Source organism: Lynx canadensis, chromosome D1 (assembly GCF_007474595.2).
Source record: "Lynx canadensis isolate LIC74 chromosome D1, mLynCan4.pri.v2, whole genome shotgun sequence".
Classification (NCBI taxonomy): domain Eukaryota; kingdom Metazoa; phylum Chordata; class Mammalia; order Carnivora; family Felidae; genus Lynx; species Lynx canadensis.
Genome location: NC_044312.2, coordinates 115,269,517 through 115,292,949, shown reverse-complemented (window position 1 = coordinate 115,292,949; position 23,433 = coordinate 115,269,517). Strand labels below are relative to the sequence as shown.

The following is a 23,433-nucleotide window of genomic DNA, read 5'->3' as shown; positions in this document are numbered from 1 at the left end:
CCCCCAACACACTCTCCAAGATGCTCTGGGTTCCATGAGGCCAGAGTTCACATGGGGCTCCCACGACCACACTGGGGCTCCTTGGCCCGCAGTCCAGGCCAGCTTGGCAGCGGGTGGGGGGTTACACTAGGGGTGGGATTGGGCTGGGGTGATAGGGTTCAGGTGCTGCACGCACCGGAGGCCGGGGAGGTCTGGCTGCTGGATCCGGGGCTGGCTTTGGGCTGGGACATCCTTGGGCTCGAGGGTTCGGCCCCGAGGCCACCTCCAGGCCTCTTAGAGCTGTCACCGCAGCTAGCCCCTGACCCAGGCCGGGCCTCAAGCTGCCTAGGGCTCTGAGCCTACGCCTCCTGAACTGCAGGTGTGGGGACCCCCAGAAGGTGTTGCTGGAATCAGATGGCAAAGGGAACTTAGGGGGAGAGGGGATCAGGTTACAGCCTGAAGTCCTAGAAGACTCTGGAAAACAAGGAAAGAGAGCTTGTCAGACAAGGGTCCCCACAGGGATCAGTAGATGGGGCGAGGGCCACCACAGCAAGGTGGCAGTGTCCCCTGGGACCCCTCCCCCAGCCCTTCACCCCCTCACAGCGGCACCCCTCTCCTCCACTTCCTGTGCTCCCCTGGGAGGCTGTGGCTCTGCGGCCTTGTGACTTCGCTGGGGCCACACCCACTTCTGGGCATGCAGAGGCCACAAAGTCTGAGCTCTGGCTTTGGGTCACTGAGTCGCAGCACCAAGAGTGGCCCTGGGCCAGTTCCTAACACTCCGCTATAGAGTGAGGCCCTGGCACCCCCCTCAGGGCAGACTGGGAGGTGTGGCCGTGACCAGTGAGTGCTTCCCTGGACCTGGCCTGGAGTGGGAGGCCCTGGCACCCTTCTGTCCCTGGGTCCCCACTGTCTGTTACCACTCCCGCTGGCTGCCCTGCCTGTCCTCTGTCTCCCCCCCCCCCCAACAGCCCAGGCACAAGCCCACACGGGGAAGGGCACAGGCTTTGTCTGTCCTGTCCCTCTTCCATCCTGGCCCTTTTGACTCCCCAACCCACAGGAGGGTCATTCAGCCAACCTTTAAGCCTATGGCCTATGAAGGGAAACAAAAATAATATAAAAACAGGGAGGGGGACCAAACAGAAGAGACTCTTAAATATGGAGAACAGAGGGTTACTGGAGGGGTTGTGGGAGGGGGGATGGGCTAAATGGGGGAGGGGCACTAAGGAATCATTGTTGCACTATATGCTAACTAATTTGGATGTAAATTTAAAAAAATAAAAAATCAAATTAAAAAAAAAGCGCCTATGGCCTATGTACTTGCTGCCCCTGCTTACAATGCCCCCTTCCCAGGCTTGCCCCCTCAGTTCTACGCGTCAGTTCAGACCCTTCCTCCAGGAAGCCTCCCTGGGCCCTGCTGCGTGAGGGTCTCTACAGCCCCCCACGTTTGTTCCATGCAGGACACTCGCGTCCTGGGCCCAGCACAGGCCCTGTGTGCAGGGTAAGGGCAGCACCCTCCCCGCCTCAGTCCCCTGGCCCATTTGGCGGCCTCTCCCCTCCTTTGGCCTGTGCCCTGCTCCCTGCCCAGTGGGCCTGTCCTGGCCACTCATTGCCACCCTACCCTCTCTTTCAGTCCAGAGCCCCTGCTCATACCCCCTTTTGTCCAGCCCTTGGGGCATTATTATCCCGAGCGCTCAGGGGAGGAGGACTTGGGATTGGAACCCTTGACTGTAAGTCCTCACCATCAGGAGAGGCCCTCCCCGTTACAGCCCCTCTCAGAGTCCAGCTGAGGAAGGGGACCCAAGCCGATGAATGCTGGTCTGGGGCAGTGAGTGGGGTCACTCTCAGTACCTGGGACCAGACATTGGGGGCCAGAGGGAGTCCTGGGCTTAGATTCGTCCTCTTGTTCTTCGGGCGCCCCCCGTGGGCCCCAGGGGGCTGTGGCACCTTCCTGCTGGGACTCCAGGTACCTACTGGGGAGGGGACCAGAGGGGGGAGGGGGTGCAGCCCTGCCCTTAGGGCCATTCCCAAACGAATGTGCTCTGGGGTGGTCCCCCGGCCTCAGGCTCCCACAGCCAGCTGCCCCAGCCATCCGGGGTACCTAGGCAGCCCCCCCTCCCCTGCCATGACCTCCCACCAAACCAGGACATGCAGTGGTAGGGCTGGGGGCCGGGAGGGGGAGGGGCACCCACCGAAGGCGCAGCTCCCTCCGGGCCTGGAGCCTAGCCAAGGCCAGGAGGTCACTGCTGTCTGCAGGGTCAGGCCCTGGGGTGGGGGCACTGGCAGCCAGGTCCTCCTGTGGGGCCAGCTGCTCCGGAGGTGTCCAGGCCTGAGGAGAGAAGGGGCTGGTTTGGGGGCACAGCCTTCGAGGGGGCTAGGTGGGGGGCACCCTGAAGGCAGGACTCATCTGGCTGTGCAGGGTGTTGGGGAGGCTGGGACTTCTGGCCAGCAGTGACTGTAGGCCAGGGCATTGCCAGGCCAGCACACGGGTCCCCTGTGGTAGCACTGCAGTTGTGACCCACTTGGGGGTGACAAGCCACACCTGGCACTGGTGTCGACGCTCCCGCAGGCCTTTGGTGGGGTTTCCGCAGAGGACTCGGCTAGCACCTGAAGAAGAGGGGTGGCTGGGTCTGTTCTGGGGCTGAGGGGCTGCGGGGTCAGCTTTGTGCAGAGGTGGGTAGTTACCGTGGGTGAGGTTACTCGTGTCGTCCTGTGGAGCTGGGTCCTTGGGAAGCAGGCCTCCCGGCAGGGGACCCCCAGTGACCAGTAGGGAGAGGGGCCGTGGCCTGGGGGCCCGTGGCTGGGTCTCAGGCAAGGAGAGCTGGGAGCCGAGTGTCCGGATGGGGGCTCCGTGGGGATGATCTACCCGAGGGTCAGAATCAGAGGTCACGGAAGCACACGCCAGCCGGCCAGCCCGTGACACTGTCCACAGGCCAGGGACCCCGGCCCCCTAACACGTGTCTGTGTGTCTGCAGGCCCACACCCCACCAGGCGCTGCTCTGCTCACAGGGAGGTTATCCTGGCCTGGGGGCAGGTATGCGGGGCTCTGGGGACAGAAGGTCAAGGCTGAGAAGGGATGTGAAATATGGCTGCTCATCTCTGAAAGGCCTAGGGGGGTGCTGGGGGGTGCAGAGCTCTCTTCCTGGGGGCGGTGGGGGGGGGCGTCTTCTGGGGCTCCAGCCGGTAAGGTCTCCAGGCGGGGTAGGGCAGCCCTTGCCAGAGGGCAGGGGAGTGGCCGCCATACCCAGCCCGGGGAACAGGCCTTCGGAGACACTGCCCTCCTTGATGGCCTCCTTCACCATGAGCCAGTCCTGGCGCAGCTCCCGGGGGGCCGGCACGGCCGTGTGTGTGGCTGGCACCTCATCCAGGACCCGCAGCTGTGGGATGAGCTTCCTCACCTCTGCCCGATAGTTGTAGCCGGGGGGCACCTGCAGGGTGGAGGGCGTGGCGGGCCTGGGTCTAGCGGGCCCCTCCCGTGGCCGATTCCTCCAGACCTTCCTGTGGGTGCCGGCCTGGGTCACTCTTGGCCACCAGGGACTGCGGGGACCCTAGGCCCCCCCCCGCACGTGAACTCACCCTCTAGGCTCACAGCCAAGGTCCAGTGGTGTCCTCTGGCCTGTGGAGCTCCCCTGAGCCCAGAGCTGTGGCCTAGCTGGGCACCACCACCCCGTGGAGGCTAGCAGGGCGGGAAGAGTGCGCTCTGGGCACGGGCAGTGCGGGGGTGTGGGCAGCTGTGTGGGGTGTGCACAGGCCTGCGGGAGATGAGGGGGGCTCTGGACTGGGCGTGCACGGGGCTGTGTGTGAGTGTGCGTGTGTGATTCCATGTGCAGACCGAACCGGACACGCGTGGTTCCATGTGGTGTGTGCGTGGGCCTCACGGGGGTCTGTGCGTGGGCTGGGGGCCTGTGTGCACGTGGCCCCGTGGGGTCCGGTCCCGGCCTAGAAGGTCTCCAGCGATACCAGAGAATGAGTTCCCGGTGAACAAGTCACAGGGTGCAGGTGGACTGTGCCTGGGGGACGCGCCTGGGGACGATCCCGCCGCCCTGCCTGGACATGACCAGCGTCCGGGTGGGCGGAGAGGCCCCTGGGGCCGTGGGAGGGCCAAGAGCGTCTCCCCATCCCGCGCACGTGCTTCCCCGGGCGCCCACCAGACGCACCTCGTTGGAGGGGCTGGGCCCTGGCCGCAGGCACACCAGGTTGCCCTCCAGGGTGAGCGTGGCCAGCCTCGGGCACAGCTGCAGGTAACGCACCTGCTCCAAGACCTCCACACTGTTACCCTCCAGGTCCAGGACCTCCAGCTGCTCCAGCAGGCACAGCGGGCTCAGGTCGGAGATGTTGTTGTAGGAGGCGTACAGCTCCTGGGACAGCAGGGGGCCTCAGCCAGGGCTTGGCCGGCACCCTCTCCCCAGCCCGGGGCACCACAGACCCACCTTCAGGGCCGGGAAGCAGCCAATGCCATCCAGGTCGGTCAGGCCGCAGCGGGCCAGCCACAGCACCCGCAAGCGGCCCAGGGAGGTGCCCAGGTCTCTGTGGAGGGCAGGGTCGGCTGGTCGGCGCCGTCCTGGGCTGGAGGGCCACGTGTGCGTCCACGAAGGCCCTGTGCTGTGCCGCGAGCCCATCCACCACCCGCATCTGGCTCTCTCCAGGTGCAGGGCTGCCCATGACCTGTGGCTGGTGCGTGGCAGCCTCCAGGCTGAGGAAAGGGCCCCGGAGCCCCCTGCCTCCCTGCCTTCCCTCCTTGCTGCAGCCTCCCGGGTCGGGGCACAGGCAGAAGCCACCTCCTCCTGCCCCCCGGAGGGCTGGGTCTGGCGGAGGGGAGGCGCCTTTGGGCGGGGTTATTTGGCTGAGCCGCACCCACCCACCATCTGCTGCAGCGGGGAGGGGGGGTTGGGCAAGGCGGCCCTGCCCCGGTGGGATCAGCCCCACTCCCTTTCTGGGCCGTGCTTGTGGCTGGCTGCCCCAAGTTACACCCCCTCTGCCAGCCAGCTGTGCCTGCAAGACCTCCCCCACCCCTGCCCCGGGCGTCCCCTGCCCAAGCCTTGTCTTGGCCCATCGCCCTCCCTCTGCCGCCACTCCCCTGCAGATGGGCAGGCCGGTGCCGCCTCATCTTAGAACAACGCCGGGGCTCTCTGGGCCCACTGCTGCCTGCAGGGGCCCTTCATTCCTGGGTGCCCCCTGACAGGGTGTATCCTTTCCTCGGGTTCGGGGAGGTTCTTGATGGCATTTCTTTTGTATTTCTCTCTCCGTGTTCCCCGTTCTCACATCTGGAGCTCTACCAGTCCTTCCCCGGTTGTCTGAGGATGACCCTCGTGTTCTTATCTTCTCTCCGCTGTTTCCATCTCTCTGCCTTGTCTTCTGCTTTCTGGGAGATTTGCCCATTTTCCAACATTGCTACTGATGTTTTTATGTTGGCCGCCATGTCTGACTCTTAAGTGCCCCTCATTGTCCTCTGCTCTTTTCTCGTAGCATGCTATTCTTGTTTTTGAAGATGCCAAGAAGCCACATCTTCCGTGTCTCTCGCAGTATCTGCTGAAGTTTGGGGGTTTCACTCTCCTCCCTCTATTGCCTAGTCTCCCCCGGGACTTTTGCGTGTCGTGTTGCAGGCACCCTAATATTCCTAGTTGTACCATTAATGGCTTCTTGGGCATTCGAATTGGGGGCGAGGGCCTGAAATGCTGCTTAGGAGAGCTGCATTGCCGGGACCCTGACGTGGGGGGGCTTCCCTGCCGGGGCCTGGGGTGAGGGTGGGGACCAGTCGCTGCAGCGTGACTCCTGTGCTCCTGAAATCGCACCCCTGCGTCTTCTCGCCTCGGGACTTGGCGTCTGCCCTTCTCCCTGCTTAGCTCTTCCTGTTCCTGTGTCCTCCTCCCAGCCCCGTGACATCCGATGGCTTTTCTGCACGGCTCGGTGATTCCTCAGACCTTCCGGTGCACGTGCCCCCTCCCCCCCACCATGTGATGTCTGACCCACAGCCTCACCTGGCTGCCGTCCCCACCCGACCTCCACGTCACCTTTGTGAACTTCACTCCCGTACGGGGTCTCCACTTCACCCCCAGTCCGCTGCGCCAGTGTATCTTCCCATCTCTCTTAATTGGCTGAGGTCTGTGTCTAGTGACTTCTTCGAGAGGGGCCAATCAAACTATTTTCCTTGATCTGTAACTTATTCCGAAGCATTGGCTGGGGCGTGGAATTCCCGTTCCTGCTTTCTTTCCACTGGGGCATGTGGGCGTACACCCCGCCTCCTGGCCTTGAGTGTTTCCGTAGAGAGGTCCCCGGGAAGCCACATGACTGGTTCACCTTCAGGAGGAGGTGATGCCTTTCCTCGGCCGCCTCCAGATTTCATCTTCACGTCCAGTAACTTCGTTAGGGGGCGTTCCAGTGTTAGCTGGCCACCTTCGATTTTTCCCTTCAACGTGTGGTTGAAAGTCCTCTTTTGTGTCTCACAAGTTTTCTTTTTTTAAAACAATTTTTTTTTACTTTTATTTATTTTGAGAGAGAGAGACAGAGAATGAGAGAGAGAGAGAGAGGGAGACACAGAATCCGAAAGCAGGCTCCAGGCTGTCGGCACAGAGCCCGACCGCGGGGCTCGGAACCCACGAACCGTGAGATCCTGACCTGAGCTGAGCCGGACACTCAACCGACTGAGCCACCCAGGCGCCCTCACAAGTTTTCTTTAACCTTTAACTATTTGTTCTGTTCCATTATTTCGGTTTCCTTCTGAAGCGATTACAGTTACGTGCCCAGCAGACCCTCCGCCTGCCCTCCGCCCTTGTGGTTCGTACAGACGCCGTTTACTGGACAGGTGGTGGTCGTTTTGGACCGTTCCTGTTCTCCACGCGGCACGTTGTGCTGGGTTCCCTGCAGGACCTCTTTGGAGTGTGTCTTCATTTCTGAGATGGCATTATTGTTCCATTCCATTTCTTTCCAGAGTCTGCTTGTGACCTGTGGTTCAGACCCGAGGGGCACGGCCAGGGCGGGCTGCGGGGGGGGCTAGGCGGCTACGTGACCAGCTGAAAGCAGGTGGAGTTCCGGTGTTACAGAAGAGTGGGCACGGGGGAATAACTGGCCGATTTTGCCTCATCTCAGATTCAGTAGGAAGATTACCGAACATTTGGAAGTAATGACAAAGAACAAAGCACGCGGAATTTGGGGAACCACGCCTGACGCTGTCCAGGAAGACGGGGCTGCATCTTCAAGTGTGTTTCTCAGAAAACTGGGAGGATCGCCGCAACAGAGCTACGCATTTCGCTCAAGGAGCCGGAAAGAGGACAACAGCACATTTCAAACAGAACAAGAAGCGAAGACCCAATAAAGATGCGGGCGAGACGAGTAACAACCGGACTGTACAGAAAGCCAACAGAGCCGAGAGCCGACTCCGCAAAAAGTTAACGGACAACCTTCCGCAAAGCGAAGGTGAGGAGACGATGCCAACAAATACACGGCATTTCAAAGGAGGAAGAATTACAGCCAGCGCAGCCGTGGCAAACAAACAGAAGACACTGTAAACAAAATATAGACCAACATTTTTGAAAACCTAGATAAAGCGGGCACGCAAGGAATACGAAGCTCGGTTAAAGAAAATTAAGTGGTGATGGCCATACCCCCAACCCTCACAGTCCTCAGACCTGGACTGGTTTTCGTGAATTAATTTAAAAATGTTTATTTATTTGTTTTGAGAGAGGAAGAGAGAAAGAGAGCAGGGGAGGGGCAGAGAGGGAGGGGGAGAGAGGGAGAGGGAGAGGGAGAAGGAGAGAGAGAGAGAGAGAGAGAGAGAGAAACCCAGGCAGGCTCTGTGCTGTCAGGATCCCGACGGGCTGGATCCCATGACCCTGGGATCGTGACCGGAGTCAAAAGCAAGAGTCGCACACTCAACCGACAGAGCCACCCGGACGCCCCTACCGGTTTTAAAAGTAAGTTCTAATGAGCCACCAAGGGGTCGACAATGTCGATCTTCCACAATGGTTTTGTACACAAGAAGTTTAAAAAATAGAGCCGTCGAAAAGGACAGTTAGAGGGGGAGGCAACGTAGGCGTCAACCCCTGATCCCAGAACCAGGGAAGTACAGGGCAGGTGAAGGGCTGGCCCTCGTGAGCACGGACAGGAAGACTGCCGAGCAAATAGAATTCAAAGTCACAGTGATGTTAACTCAGCGTGACCCAGTAGTCCTAACCGCAGACGCACAGGGAAGGATCACCACCACCGATGGGGTCCAGGAGTAGTCGTTTCGTGATCGTGTGGACAGACGCAGAGAAACTGAGACACGTGCCCGTTCAGACAGACAGAAACCAAGCGTGCCCGCCGCCGTCTTTGCTCGTATTTCACGTCGTGCCGGGGGGGCGGGCCCGCCGAGGCTACGGGGTGAGACGAAGCGTGTGGGCTAGAAGGGAAAGTTGCCGGTCTTTCTATCTTCAAGACAGAAACCCCGACTGAACTAACAAATTACTGGGGTTCTAGGAGAGCTTGGCAGTTTGCTCCGTCGAAAATCAAGACACGAGGTTGCCAGAGACAAGACCCACGTATGAGAGTCGGTAGTGTTGTACTGATGGAAAAGAATCTACGCTACATCAGCGTAGTTCTCCTACGTTTATAGTAACCAACCAGAAAATACAAGAGAAACGGAGCCCCACGCGTGATTGCAAAAATCCCGTAAACGTGTGGTCCTTTAGTTCTGGTCTCAGGGAGGCCGATGTCTGCCCCGTCCCAGCAGCAGTGGGGACGGGAGGGGTGGCTCCTGGCTGAGCTCACGCCGCCTCGGTTCACGATCACATTCTGTTCCTGGCGGCTGGTGCCGGGGAGTGTGACAGGACGCGGTTCTGCACAGAGAAACTCAGGAGGACGCTGGGAACCTGCTTGTTCTTACTGTCCAGACGCAGGAGGGCCACGTTGCCCGTTACGGGATGAAGGGTTGTCCCCCCTCCCAGCAACACGTAGTCAAAGTCCTACCTGCCAGCACCTCAGGATGCGACCCTGTCTGGAGAAGGCGTTGTAGCATGTGTAATTATTAAGACGAGCTCCCCGCGGCGCGGGGTGGCGCTAATATCGTCTGGTGTCCTTATGAAAAGGGGACGTGGGGACGCAGGTGGGGACACAGGGAGGAGTGCCGGGTGAACGTGGGGGCAGACACGGGGCGGAGGCTCCGACGAGCCAAGGGGCGCCGAAGACGGCAGCAGCTGCCCCCCCCCCGCCCCCCCAGCGGAGCGGAACGAACGGCTCCTCCCCCTCGCAGCGCCAGAAGGAGCCAGGGCCGTCCACCTTCGCCTTGACTTCTGCTCTGCCTAACCGGGAAAGACTACATCTCTGCTGCTCGGGCCTCGTGCGTGCCGGTCAACGGCCGCCTCGTCCGCGGCCTGGAACGGGCTCGGCCCGGGTGCGCGCTGGGGGATACAGCGTCCCGTGACCTGCGGCGGAAGGCTTTCTATCCGATGACAAACTTCCTACCTAGGGGAAGCTTAAAGACTCCGTTAAAAACGTAAGAGAGCACACGGGCGGAGAGCTATTCATCTCCGTGAACGTGTATGGGTAACGATACACCGAAGTAGCGGGTGAATCTTTCTTCGCTGCAAAGAGAATCCGGAAGAGTCGTGCGGGCAACGCCCGACAAACAGATCGTAAACGTCAAATACGAGACGCGTTCGGGAGCAGCCCGGTCGTTTTGGGAAAAGGAAGGCGACGAGGAGGCCGCGGACACGGACACGTGAACTCACAGCCCTAGGGGGTACAGGCATCGTGGCACTGGTGCAGGACAGACGGACAGACGCCGCCGAGAGCTCCCACGTCCACATCTGCGCGAGGACCCGGGAAGCGGCAGAGTGGTCTGCAGGGAGGCGGTGGTTGCTGGAGAGACGATGTCGGGAAAAGGGGCTCACCGTATGGCGGAATTAAACTGGGTCCCGGATCTCATGCCGCCATTGAAGGCGACCTCACAGGTAGAGACCGTAAGAGTGAAGGAAGGAGAGGCAGAATAATCCCGCGACTTCGGGGGCGTGGACGAACTTCCTGGATGAGACCCAATCACCAGCCGGAATCGACGGACCGGGTAAACCGAAGGGTTTCTGTGGAAGCGAAGGCCGCCACAAGGCGAGGTCAGCGTGGGCAGGCGGGGCTGAGGAGCCCCGCAGTAGTCTAAGCCACGCTCAGCCCGTGTGATCAAGAACATCCGCCCTCACGCCGGCGACATTTCAGCTGCTGAATTCCCTCTCAGTCCGCCGACGAACGGACAGACGTTACGTCGTAATCATTTTCCAGCCCTTAAGATACGCCTGAGATTTTATTTTTTTAAGTAATCTCTACGCGCAACGTGGGGCTCGAACTCACGACTCCAGACCAAGGGTCGCACGCTCCTCTGACTGAGCCTGGGCGCCCCACCCCGGCCTGAGATTTATATGCCGTCAGTATGGCTGTTATCAGCTAAGCCGCACATGAATTGACTGGATTGCCACGCTTAATTAGATAGCTTCCTTTTACAAACTGTTGTCCACTTTCAGCCCGTGGAGATTTGCAACCCTCATGTGGCCCAGTGTCAGGATTCAGGAAGAGAAAACTTAAAAGACTTGCTACACTTGTCGCTGTTGTTATCAAGGGACAGAACGTGTTTCTTGCAATTTATGATCTAATCATTTTTCTTGGAATTGGGGGGTTTTTTTTTTTTGTTCTCTTGGAATTGAATTATTTTGTTTTGCTACAAATGATGTATCATATTTCTTAATTTTATAATACGTTCCACTTCTCTGTAGTTTTCATTCTTTCGTTTATGAGTTTTATACACTTCATTATTCGCTGAGCTAATCTGAAGCCTCAACAAGGAAGGAGTAAAGAGGATTTTTTGTCTTTGTTGATTTCTCTGTCAGAACACTGCTTAGCCGCACGTTCAAGGCACGTTCTTGAAACCCCACTTTCTAGACCCTCACTGCAGACACGGTGCCCTCTGTGCCCCCTGAGGCCCGTTCTCTGCTCTGGCCCTTGGGGCTGCACCTGACCTTTATTTGATAAATCACAGTATAAATAAGGAAATCAAGAAAGCATTCGAGAGGAGGTTGCTTCATAAATACCTTTCTGGACTCCCCTAGACATGACTGGGTGCTGAGAGCCCATTTAAACGTCTGGATCGTTTTCCAGAATTCTGACCGGACCCCCTGCCTCACGCTGGCCGGCCCTGGCTACGTAAAACCCATTTTGCTCCGACACCAAAACAGTCTGATGTTGCTTCAGCTTTGCTCTTTCCGGCCAATGACGTAACAAAGGACGTTAATCTGTCTTTAGTTTTTTGAATTTTGTCTCTTCAGTTGATGACTCACGTGCCATTACGTTTTACGTGCCCCGCCGCAGGGATGCCTGAACCCTGAAGGCTTGGGTGGTATTGGGGCACCCACCGGAGACCCCTTGCTTGTTGGGGACCCTTGCCAAAGATGGGGAGCATCTTCCGGGCACCCCGTGGTGGGTCCTTGGAGACCTGGTGTGACCAGCCTGAAGCTGACTACAGGCTCTGAGGGGCGGGTGTCACTCTCGGCAGGTGCCTCCAACAAACTTGGGGGTGGGTGACACGTGCCACATGTCCCAGAGCGAGGCTGGAGGGCGGGCATTAGGGCCCGGACACAGAGGCAGCAGGACGCCAGGAGGCTCTCGGTGGGGACCCCCCCCGCCGGGATCCCAGGGCAGGTGCTCACCTCACGGAGCCCAGGCAGCTACCGTTCAGCTTCAGCTGGCTGAGGTTGGGCAGGTGCACCCCTGGGGGCCAGAGGAGGGAGAGGTCAGAGACTAACCTTACCCCTCACTCACCTCTCTGCACCCTCCGGAGACACCCGTGCCCCTTGGCCGCTGACGGATGGCTGCTCTGAGTCCTGGAGGCAACCTCAGCGGCTGTGTGCTTCACACGGGGCGGGGGACACCTGAGCAGACGGCCCGTCCGGAAGGCCAAGAGGCCCCAGGACTCCAGGAGTCCACTCGGAGGAGGGGCGCCCCATTGGTGTGGCGGGGCCGCCACAGCTTGGGTCCTATCCCTGAGCCACATCCCAGCTCCAGCCACAGGCACCCCACACATAACCTGCATCGACTGGCGGCTCTGTTCCAGAGCACAGGAACCCCCGAGCCCGTGTCCTTGCGCACCCTAAAACCCCCAGGGAAAGGGTTCTGAGCTAGACTCCTTCCAAGAACGCGGCATCGACCCTGCAAGACAGTCCCGATCCTGAAAGAGGGATGCAGGGCAGGCCCGTGGGGTGCGGTGGTCCAAAGACCGAAGCCTGGCAGGGAGCCCTCCAGCGAACGGACCCTCACGGAGTCTGACCTTGCCAGCGGTGGGGTGTGGACAGGGAGGGGCTCTCACCGAAGTTCCCCAGGCTGCTCTCACGGGTGCTGACGCACATCTCCAGCATGCCCGCCAGTCGAAGGTCATCTACCTGGGCCAGGGCGCGCTGCAAAAATCAATGAAGAGTCAGCCCTGGGGCCTGGACCGCGGTCACATCCTCCCCAGTCTCTGCCTTCGGCTGTGGGGCTGGAACAGGGGGCAGAAATGCCCGTGCCTCATCTGTGTTGACCTTGGCCAGGGATGGCTCTGGCTGGTGGGGCTCTTTGCAGATGAGGGCCTGCCCTGAGGGTGCCAGTGTCCAAATGAGACCCGGGCAACGGACCCAGTGTGTCGGAGCACGGCGCCCAGTCTGCTGAGCGTGGCTGAACCACAGCCCCCCGGACCAGCATGCCTGGACCCACCCGCGGCGGCTGGGTGTTGTTTGTCACGGAGCGTAGCAGCCATAGCGGATTCATACAGAACGCGGGAGCTAGGCACGGTTCCCACGGTCCGCACGACAACACGACTAAACAAGGTGACTGATTTGGGACCGGGTTGGGGGTCTGAAAAGGCAGACGCCTGTGCCATGCGAGACAGTCTCCTGCGGTAGCCTGGATGGCAGAAAACGTGCACGAGGAGCTTATCGCGTTGAGTGGAGAGGTCCCAGCACGTTGCGGGCGGAGTGAGCCGAGCCCTCTTAGTGCCCTTGACAGGGGGCTGTCCAGAGGGAGGGGACAGAGCCCCGGAGGTTTGGAGCCCGTGGGTCTGAAAAATAAAATGGCCTCTCGATTCCAATCCGCAAGAGAGAAAGTTGAGAAGGGCCTGCAGGTAGGACGACCCAGTGAGCCAGTCTCAGGGACGAAGCCAGCTTGCCCGGCACCCACCGCACCCGCAGAGGCCCCGGGCTCTCAGGAGAGTTCCCGGCTCGCAGTGACAGAGTCCTCAGAGAGGACCGTGTCCGGACACAATCGCAAATGTTGGCTTTCGGTCCTGTCGTCGGCCGGACTCATCCGTACGACGAAGCACACGGGCTGTGGCCCCTGATGACCAGGCCCGCCGCGGCCCGGAATGGGGGTCACGGAGGTCGTCCGCAACAGCGTCCCTTTCCCCAGCCGGTAGCCAGCGTAGAAGGGAGCCCCAGGATGGACAGAAGCACACCAGGGGACAAGAACGATCTCCAATCAATGCGTGTTCCCAGCACAGGCACCCAGACATTGTTGGGTGGGGTCAGTGCCACCAGACCAGGCCCCCCCCCCTCAACTGGGAGAGGCTGGCGAGGTAGCCTGTTGTGTCCCCCTCTGCAGGCTGGCTGGGGGGCCACGCTGGTCCTCACGCTCGCCTGGGTCTCACGGACAGGCCCTTCTCGGATGTGTGCGGTATAGTTTCCCTCCCCGACACTGGACAGCGCCTGAGACGGGCGCGTGGGGACTCGGGGAGTGTGGCAGGGTCTGGATGTGGGGTGGGTAGGCTGCCGCTCACCGCCGGTCACTCCTCCCTGAATTAGAACGGTGCGCCCATTCCCTGGCGGGCGACAACACGAGCAGGTGGCCTCGTCCACAGCTGGGCTTGGCGGAGGGAGCCCACGAGTTTGCACCTGGGGTTCGGGCCGCTGCTCACCCCGGCGTCGGCCCTGAGCAGGGTGGTCCCGTGTGGCCCCTCGAGCCTGGATCCCAGCGGGAGCCCGCGGTGCGGCTGGGAGCAGGGCAGCCTCAGGACGGACACCCGTCTTTGGAGCCAGAGTCTGGGAGGCTCACGGTCAGCGTTATGTGGCCACAGACGACACACGGGATACAGCGATCCCCCTGCCAACCAGGGGCTGGGGACTGCTGGTGGGCGCCTGAGCGTCAGCGAGATTCACCCGGGAGCAGTCTGAGGTGGGCGTCCACGTGGGTCTGAGGAGACAGCCTCGTGGCACGTTCGCACCCCGCCCGGGCCTGAGGTTGCGGGGATCCCAGGCTGTACAAAGCCTTCTGTGTGACGGGGCCCTCTGGGGAGTGTCCCGCCGGCCATCCGAGGAAGACACTGTGGCCATACATACTCCTGCAAACATCCTCCCTGTTGGGCACTGTCAGCCGAGAAGGACACAAAACGAAGGGAAATGAAACACAGACACTCCGTTGAGCACCGGGAGTGTCTGTGGCTCCGCGGATGCTGGGGCGGGGGCGGGGAGGGTGGGGGTTCCTGCACCCGGACTGCAGCCGCCTGGCCCAGAGCCTGTGTCCTGTCTCCTCGGCCTCTGGCACGAGCTCACTTCCAGGCCCTGAGGGTGCTCGCGGCGGGGCTCGCTCAGTCGGCCCCGGCCCAGCGCCTGGTGTGTGGTGCTCCGTGGGGTGCTGAGCTAGGTCCTCGTGGGGGAGGTGAGGGTCACTGCCCTCCCTGGTCCTCCCTGCCCCTGCTCTGCTCCAAGCCAGCTGCTCTGTCCAGCAGAGGACGCTCCAGCCCTGTGCCCAGGTCGAACCGGTGCCCGAGTCCCCTCTGAGAGCCAGCCGTCGTGTCAGGGCAGCCCGGGCTCCCCGTGGCCCTAGGCGTGCCTGAGACAGGAGCACCACCCCGAGCTCTGTGCACACTGGCCCCCTCCAACATGTCCGCCCGCTGTGTCTGAACCCAGACCTCACTGGCACCAAGGGACACAGGACCCCAGAGCTGGCCAGCACGGAGGTGGCCTGCAGCTGTGAATCCGTCTCTGTCCCTGGGGCCCTGTCAGGGGGTGCTGTTGAGGAGCTGGTGGGGGGCCGTCCCGATGTGCTCCATGCTGGACCAAGGCACTGGGAAAGTCCTTGGGCTCGCAGGGTGGCTGGGGGCTGCACGCACAGAGGAGCCCGTGCGGGACAGGGCCTGGCAGGCGAGTCCACCCGCGCCGATCTCTGAGTTGGCCGGGGGAGGCAGGTGTGGGGCCTGGGGCAGCCAGGTTTCCTTCTGCTGCACGTCGTGAGTATGTCACGGCAGGGTCTCCAAGGGACCCCTCTCCATGAGCCTCTCACCCTCGTACCCCGTGCAAGGGTGGGTGTGGCGGTGCCTGCAGCTGGCGGGGTCTGCCCCCTCGGCATGGCCAGCGGCGGGTGACGTGCAGAGCTGCCCAGAAGGGTCGCAGGGCAGGAATCGGGAGCCGTGAGGGCTCTCCGCGTCCTGGTGGGCCTCATGACAGGGGCGGGGCTGACAGCCCCAGATGTGGGAGAAAGCCTTCAGCAGCTGCCCCAGACGAAGTCGGTGGGACCCCGGAGTGGCCCCCACTTAACCAGCTGGGCCCGGACGCCAGGGCTCCCCTACTGAGCTTGTGTTTTATCTATCTATCCCCGGTGGTTGGCACCTGCTGTGTGCCGGGCATTTGACGGCTCCCCCCCCCCCCCCCCCGCCGTGTCTCCTGCCGGGATGACAGCCGCTGAACGAGGGGCTCCTCAGGTCATGGAGCAGTTCACAGAGGGGTCCCTGGAGCCCAGCACACAGCGGGTACCAGGCAAATACCTGTGGGATTCCTGCCCGGCTCATTCCCTTTGGGGTCCTGAATGGCGGGGCACATCTGTGTCACCAAGCACCTGTGTCACATAGCAGGGCTGAGGACGTCTGTCAGCCAGGCAAGCCTAGAGGGCTGGGGACCGAGGGCAGGCCGGACACCAGCCCTGGGATGCTGCCCCACGCGGAGCCCTGCGGCCTGAGCCCCCAAGCCCTTGGCACTCACCAGTCGGGCAGGTGACAGGTACTCCTCTACCAACTGCTCGTCATGGCTGCCCGGGTCCTTGCTCTTCGGGGCAGGGGTTGTGCGGGCCTTAGCCAGCTCAGCTCCCGCACACAGGATATCGGCTGTGCTCGGCCAAGGCCCGCGGGCTTTGTCCCAGGCCTGGTCCATTCACATCCAACCTGCTGGGGATGGGCAGAAGGCAACGATGCCAAGCCTTTGTTCTCCCTCAGATCTGCAGCCTGGCTTAAACCCCTGCACAGCCAGCCCCTGGTGAGGCTCCCCCTGTCCGGCTCTGGGGGGCTGTCACTCATTTAGTTTCCCCCTGCCTGGGGGCCTCATTGCGCACCCCCCCCCCACCAGTCCCCTGCTCAGCCTTAGCTCAGCTGTGACCAGCAGCAAGCCATTGCCTCAGGCCCGTGCTGTGCGTCTCCCCCGATGGTCTCCAAGCATGGGGGCCCAGGACTAGGCTCTCAGGCGTTCCCCGCCCCCCGTGCCCGCTGAGCCCCCTCACCTGAGGCAGCTGCCTTTTTCCACCACGGGTCAAGCATTCAGGCAAGGGGGCGGTATGTGTCCCCAAGTGGCACCTGCAGGAGAGAGGTGGGTTGGTCTCCTGACCAGGTCACTGTGCCCAGGGGATCTGAGACAGGCAGGACTGAGGTCACAGGGCTCAGAAGTGAGCAGGTGCCGAGATGCATGGGCTGCCAGTGTGGGGACTGGCCCTCAGGTGCTTTCAGTCATCCTGATGAGGGACCTGGACCGGCTGAAGAAGAAGTCAGGTGGTGGCTGGCGCATCCTCTTTCCAAAAGGGGTTCCGGGTCTGCCACAGTGGACTGTCCCTCATGGGCTGGGCTCCCTGGCATGCTGTCCCTCCTGAGGACCCCAGCCCCAGGCCCCATAGGCGTTGTTCAGCGTGTCCCTGAGCCACCTGCACGAGGTTCGCCTGGCACTGGTCCTTAAAGAGCAGATACCCGCCAAGCCCCGGACCTGGGAATCGTCTCTGGGGCAGAGCCAGAAGTCTGCCCGGATGTTCTGGCCACCTCCCTCCAACTGGGTTGAGGCCTCGCTGACCCTGCCCCTGTATTCCCTCCTCTCCTTCCTGGATTACTCTCCTTATAAGTCTGACTCGTTCTATGGTCCTCTGCGTTTACAACTCATCCTGTTGAGTGAGCACCTTACCCCAAGACAACGCGGGCTCTGTGCGGGCAGGATGCTTGCCCGCTGCATCCACAACGTACAGGGCTCTGTGCTAGTCACCAGCCACTGTTCTTATCTATCAGCCTCTGTGGACGTTCAAGACGCATCCTCTCCGCCATGCTTAGGGCAGGGAGGGTGGCCAGCCGGGCTCTGACAGAGGCCTTGGGAGGGTTGCCGAGCCCTGGCTCTGTGCGCCTCAGTGACCTCGCCTGGAAAGTGACACAAACACCCAGGATCCAGGGAGGCTAGGGCCATGGGTTTCCAGCCAGGATTTCTTTCCAAAAGTTTCCTCTGCTGCCTGCCTTTCTCTAGCTGGTGAAAAGCCCTAAGCCTGGCAGGAGGACCCCACCACTGTGCCTCCTGGCAATGTGCCGGTCACCCCACTCCCAGGCCTGCCAGCCTTGTGGAGACGGGAGTGCATGGGCTGGTCAGGCTGCAGCCCCAGGATGCCCTTGGCAGCCTTAAGGGCCAAGCCCACTGCTCCTTCCTTCTGTGCCTGACAGCAGGTGAGCAGAGGTCCTACCCCTGACGGGGCCCAGAGCATCGGTCCGGTCCAGCCCAAAGGTCTCAGGGTCCAAGGAGCAGGGGCCTGTAAACACTGTCCCCTCACATTCGTGCACTGGCTGGAACCTGTCTGTGCTGTTCATGGCTCTCTACTCCCAGCCCCTGCCCTGCCACTCTGCGAGCCCTACAAGCCTCCCAGGTTTGGAAACCCAAGGGGCTGTCCTGTCCCCATAGCCCAGGCTAATGCCAGTCCCTGGTCTGGTTCATCAGCTCTCTGGGTCCCCTCCGCCCTCCAGGCCTTCACCACAGCGGGAGGAGCTCTGAGGGCAGGGCCTGGTCCCCTGTGGGTCTCCACCACGGAAACTCCCAGAGCAGAGTCTGGGTCCCTGCCTCCCAATCTTCCCCAGAGGCGGGGCTTGGGGCCCCTCCTATCCCGGTGAGTGGGAGCCCGGCTACTGGTTTTGCGCAGGGCCCCTGGAAGACCAGATTTGACACCTGGGGCACCACTGAGTTCCCCACCGGCTTTGCTGCTTCATCCTGGGGCCTGCTCCTCGGCCTGTCTGCCCCGAGGCACGGGGAGACAGCGAGGCCTGCGGCCCGGGGCCCAAAGGCGTGTTTGGCTCTCACCTGAGGGGTTGGTCTGTGTGCCACCGCCCCGGACGCCCTCCGCCGCCGGGGGCTCGCTGCGACTCGGGGTCGGTCGTTCTTCCGGGGGCGGGGTTGCGGGCCCTGGGCGCCATGGCAACGGGGCCGGAGCGTCATTTGAATACTCAAATATTCATGAGGCCGCGGGACGCTCCCTGACTCCCAGGTCGAGCCACGCCCCTTTAGCAACAGTTGCTCCGGCGGGGCGAAGGGGGCGGGGCAGCAGCCAATCCGGATCGGGATCCGGAGCGTCGGGCCCCGTAGGCCGCGGGCGCCCCCTGGGCTGGGAGGGAAGCCGGGGCAGAGGTGAGACGCCATCAAGCGGGGACGGCGGGGTGGGGCGCAGACAGGCCAGGTGTCAGCCCCTGCAAAGCGGGTCTCTGGAGCAGACCAGCACCCACCTCTCCCAGCTGGGAGGGTCGCCCGTGAGGCCCTGGCCCTGGCCCTGCGGGATTTACCTCCGCCTCGGAGCGTGACGGATGCCAAAACAAAGGAGCCCCAGAGGACAAGGCAAATGCAGACATGGACACCAGGAGGGGAGTTTGGAGTGTCCACGCTCGAGAGGGACGCCACCACCGGCTTCCATTTGTGCACCTTTACTTCGCGTCTGTGCGCGTCAGGCGCAGGCCCGGCTCGTTGTAGCAGCGGTGCAGTGCGCGGGACCGCCAGCCGGATACAGTCACGGCCGGTGGGATCGGTGCTGTGATGGGGGCGGGGGTGGTCCCCGAAGGGGCCCTCCAAGGTCACGGCCTGCAGTGGGGTGAGCTCCCAGGGAACAGCACGGAGCGGGCACGGGAGGGGATAGGGGCAGGGAGGGGGTGCCGTCTGAGCAAAGCGAGGTTGGGTCTCACGTGTGATGAACGCATCACGCTTTCTGTAAAAATGATACATTGCACTGAAATTTTAAAAAATGTTAAAAACATGTCTTTCTTGAGAGGAGACAGGACGTGCATGTTTGTGCTTGGGGTGTCACCCACTTGGGCAACTTTTCGGTTGGATTTGCTGGGTGCCGTTTGTTACCTGCACCGTTGGAGCCTCTGGGCTGGGGGGAGCTAGGTGGGCCGGTCTGCGGGGCCTGCCCAAGTTGGGCGAGGCTGGTGGTGAGGGGATGCGGGAGAGGGGCTGCGCGAGCCCTGGGAGGGGCTGCGCGCTGCTGAGAAGTAGCTGAAAAGACAGCGGGTCTCGCTGTTCGCGGGCTCAGATGGGTCCCCGCCCAGCCGAGACGCCCCTGCACCGCCTGGCCCTGGGCGCACGGGCTGTGCCGCGCCCAGGACTCCGCCGGAGGTGCCGGGTGTCCTGGGAGGGTGTGCTGGCGGCCCGCTCCGGAGCCACCTGCGGGGAAGACGGGTGTCGGGCAGCCGAGCCCGCGGCCGCTGGGGGACCCAGAGGCTCCCGGCGCGGCCCGGGCCTGCTCCAGGCACCTGACCCCCGTCCCCGCCGCCCTCCTCCGCCTTCCTCCAGCCCCCAGCCCGGGGGTCGTCCGCGGTGCTGACCCTGTGGGTCCCATCGTCCCTGAGGCTCGTCCCGCGGACTGACCCTTCCGCTCCGGGGCCCCCTCGGCGGGCTGCGCGTCGGGGGGCAAGGAAGTCCTCCCCGCCAGGGCAGGGGGCTCGAGCCGGACCGCAGCGACCCCGCCCCAGTCTACACCCGGCCAGGGACCCGCTCCCCTGCGGGGCTGCTGTCTCCTCGGGAGAGTCCCGACCCTTTCGGGGGAAGCCGTCGTCCCCGGACCCGCGACCCCAGCGTCCTCCCGCCCGCCCGAGCCCAGCCCCCCTAGGCCGCGGCCCACGAGGGCCTCCAGGGCCGGCACCGCCCTCCGCGCCGTTTCCCGGAAGCCCCGCCCGGCCGCGGCCTTTGACAGGCGGGCCGGCCGGCCAACCGGAGCGGGGCGGGGCGGGGCGGGGCGGGGCCCGGCGCAGACAGCCAATGGCAAGCCGCGCCGGGCTGACGGACGGGGCGCGGGGCGGGGCGTGCGCCGGCCCGGCCGAGTGTCCGCCGCCCGCGCGCCCCGCCGCCCGCAGGCCAGCCGCACCCTCCGCGGACGGAGCCCATGCGCCGGGCGACCCGCGCGCCCCGGCCCCGGCCCCTTCCCCGCCCCCCCCCGTCCCCGGCCCCGCCCCGGGGCAGTCGCGCCATGAGCGTGAGTGCGGCGGATTCGGGCGGGCGGCGGCGGCCGGGGCTGCGGGGCGGCCGGGCGGGCGGCTTGCGGCGGCGGGGCGCGCGGGGGGCGCAGGTGAGCCGCGGGCGGCGGCGGCGGGGGCGCTGTGCGTCCGCGTCCCCGGCCCTGCCCTGCGCGGGGCCAGCGGCCGTCGCGGGTTCGCCCGTCCCTCCGGTCGCGAGGCTGCCCCCCGAGTGCTCGCGGCACCAGGCGGCCATCACTCGCAGGCCGCGAGCCGGGTGCAGGAAATCACTGCCCGCTGTTCCGCGCAAGGGCGTCCGCTCGTGAAACCGCACAGACTGGGGCACCCCAGCCGGAGGCCTTGGCCCTGGCCTTCGTTCTTTGTCACCTGTGCGCCCGCTGCACACGTCGTTTGGGTCTGTTCCTCTCAGTCAGCTGCGTATCGGGAACCCTCCCCCCACCTCCCACCCCCACCCCCCACCCCCACCCGGCTGCCTCATCTGCCTTCTTTTCTCCAAGTTCGTACGGCAACAGGATACCGGGGTTTTCCCGTATATTTAACGTGTGCCGGTCTCCTTGCAGTGCGGGCAGAGCCCACAGAGGGCAGGGGGGTTCTTGTCTGCCTGTCACCGTGCGCCCGGAGCAGCAGCTGGCATACAGTAGGCGCTCAGTAAATACTTGTCAAATGCAGCAACACGCTCCGTGGGGCCCGGAGCGGGTTGTAGGCGGGCACTGGCCTGCCTGGGCACGCTGCTGGGCGCTCCACGGTGGCAAGACCTGTTTTCGGAGGGAGGGGAACTGGAACCGCCGCCTGCAGGCCTCCGGTTCAGGCTTTCCTGCCTACCCAGCACTTTCTAATTCGGGTGCGTTGCTGGGAGATGCTCTCAGCTGTCAGCCCTGCCTTTGGGGGGCCAGCTCCCTGCTCTCTGACAGCCATTACCTGCAGCTGGAGGCGGGGCCCGTCTCCCACCCGCTGGGCTGGAGGTGCCACAGTGGTGGGGCGCTGGTCCTCCAGTCTGGCTGCCAACCCGTTACCTGGTTGTGCTGGGGCCAGAGGGTGGGACGGGCCAGCCCAGGGAGCTCAACAGGCCTGCTCTGTGGGGCCTGGCCTGTGGCTGAATGCCGCTTCCCTCGGCAGGTGGACAGGAGACCACCCCCTGTTGGGGTGCCGTGTGCCGCAATCCCCCTGAGGGAACGATGACCGAATATAAGCTCGTGGTGGTGGGCGCTGGAGGGGTGGGGAAGAGTGCCCTGACCATCCAGCCTCTCCAGAACCACTTCGTGGACGAGTATGACCCCACCATCGAGGTGGCGTGCTGCCCCTGTTCCACCCTCCGTCCTGACGCGGGCTCCTCTTCCGTCTGCCTCCCTCCCGCTCCAATGCCTAGGGGCGGGGCATGGTGGGGCCCCGGTAGGGCTGCTGCTTTGCTCGGCTCCTCCTAGGAGATGTGGGTGGTCCCTAAGCGCTGTCCTCTGCAGGACTCCTATCGGAAGCAAGTGGTTATTGATGGCGAGACGTGCCTACTGGACATTTTGGACACGGCGGGCCAGGAGGAGTATAGCGCCATGCGGACCAGTACATGCGCACCGGAGAAGCTTCCTCTGTGTGTTTGCCATCAACAATACAAGTCCTTTGAGGACATCCACCAGTACAGGTGAGCTGCTTGCCGGCCCCCAGGGGCCCTCCTGTCCCCTCTTTCCCTTTTCTTGTCCTTTCTCCTCCGTCTTTCTGTCTCTCTTTTCGCTCTCAAGGTCCTGGATGCAGCTATGCCTGCAGCCCGTGACTGGATCACACCTCCTTGCAGGGAGCAAATCAAGCGAGTGAAGGGACTTCCGATGAAGTGCCCATGGTGTTGGTGGGGAACAAGTGTGACCTGGCCGCGCGCACCGTGGGTCCCGGCAGGCGCAGACCTCGCCCGCAGCTACGCATCCCGTACATCGAGACGTCGGCCAAGACTCGCCAGGTGAGCCGGCTCCCCACCCCCACCGCAGCCAGGGAACCCCCCCCCCCCCCCGCCCCGCCCCAACCCTGCCAGGGAGCAGTGCTTTATTGCCCCCTCTCCCCCAACACGGGCAGCCGCTCTGGCTCTGGCTCCATCTCCGGGACCCTCTGGGACCCTCCGGGACCCCCGTGACCCATCGCCCCTGCGCTGTAAGTCTCCCCGGATGGCAGGGCATTGAGGGCGGCCAGGGCCCAGGGTCTGGGCTGAACACAGCTCCAGGGGGAGGTGGAGGTCCCTGGAGAGAGCTGCCCTGAGCCAGCCGGAGCGGTGACCCTGGGGCCCTGGCCCCTCTGCCCCCAGAGATCCCCCGTGGGCCCTTGTTGGCCCTGACCCCTTAGCAGGCTACGGGGGATGAGGGTGGTAGGTCAGACAGGAGTGGGACACGGGGTGTTCAAGCTCGGAGCCAGACCTTGGGGCCCGCCCTGTGGGGGAGCCCCTGGGGATCAGGCCGCCCGGTGGGGGCAGCCTGGGGCTTCCTGCCTGTCGGGGTAGGGGTGGGGAGGAGGCGGGCAGGGGCTGGAAGTCTGCATGAGCTCGATGGCAGGGGTCCCTGGGTTTCCTCCCCTGCTGAGTCCCCCTCTGAGCCGGCCCTTCCTCTAGGGTGTGGAGGACGCCTTCTACACGCTGGTCCGAGAGATCCGGCAACACAAGGTGCGGAAGCTGAGCCCGCCCGACGAGGGTGGCCCCGGCTGCATGAGCTGCAAGTGCCTGCTCTCCTGACGTCCCCTCCGCGTCCACCCTGGCGGCCCGCTGGCCCTCTGTGCCCCACGAGCAAGCACAGGCACGGGGTCCGGAGGTGCCGGATGCCGGGAGGAGGTGCGGACGGAGGACGGAGGAGAGGAAGGAAGGAAGGAAGCACTCCCGGAGTCCGGCCAGCCCCGGGCTCTCCGGACAGAGTGACCGCAGACCTCCCAGGACGCTTTGCACGGACTGTCGTGAACTGACGCCACCGGCACCCCGCTGTTACTCTCCTCCCAGCCCCGTCCTGGCCCGCTGGGCACAGGCTGAGTTTCAGTAAATTATTTGATGGTCTTGA

The 23,433-nt window shown here is 63.2% G+C and overlaps 2 protein-coding genes across 3 annotated transcripts; one reads left to right on the top strand and one right to left on the bottom strand.

Moving 5' to 3' along the window:
• Window positions 1-85: 85 nt before the first annotated feature.
• On the bottom strand, window positions 86-18,370 carry LRRC56 (leucine rich repeat containing 56). 2 transcript variants are annotated; one of them, XM_030332360.2, is made up of 13 exons: window positions 18,258-18,370; window positions 16,444-16,516; window positions 15,933-16,114; window positions 12,296-12,383; window positions 11,640-11,700; window positions 4,407-4,503; window positions 4,134-4,334; window positions 3,221-3,404; window positions 2,662-2,838; window positions 2,519-2,583; window positions 2,169-2,305; window positions 1,828-1,949; window positions 86-453 (listed from the first exon to the last, which is right to left on the bottom strand). In XM_030332360.2, exons 3-13 carry the CDS (start codon window positions 16,098-16,100, stop codon window positions 122-124), a joined length of 1,632 nt encoding a protein of 543 aa, XP_030188220.1. In that variant the 5' UTR covers window positions 16,101-16,114; window positions 16,444-16,516; window positions 18,258-18,370; the 3' UTR covers window positions 86-121. The 2 variants fall into 2 exon arrangements, with proteins under 2 accessions (XP_030188220.1, XP_032450849.1); XM_032594958.1 differs by lacking the exons at window positions 11,640-11,700; window positions 12,296-12,383; window positions 15,933-16,114; window positions 16,444-16,516; window positions 18,258-18,370 and having other exon boundaries at window positions 4,227-4,334; window positions 4,407-4,735.
• A 2,237-nt stretch (window positions 18,371-20,607) lies between these two features.
• On the top strand, window positions 20,608-23,120 carry HRAS (HRas proto-oncogene, GTPase). The gene is given in 9 exon segments (XM_030332362.1): window positions 20,608-20,810; window positions 21,533-21,702; window positions 21,874-21,961; window positions 21,964-21,987; window positions 21,990-22,016; window positions 22,019-22,049; window positions 22,200-22,221; window positions 22,224-22,358; window positions 22,998-23,120. Coding segments are annotated over 8 exon segments (558 nt in total). The 5' UTR covers window positions 20,608-20,810; window positions 21,533-21,591; the 3' UTR covers window positions 23,118-23,120.
• Window positions 23,121-23,433: the final 313 nt, after the last annotated feature.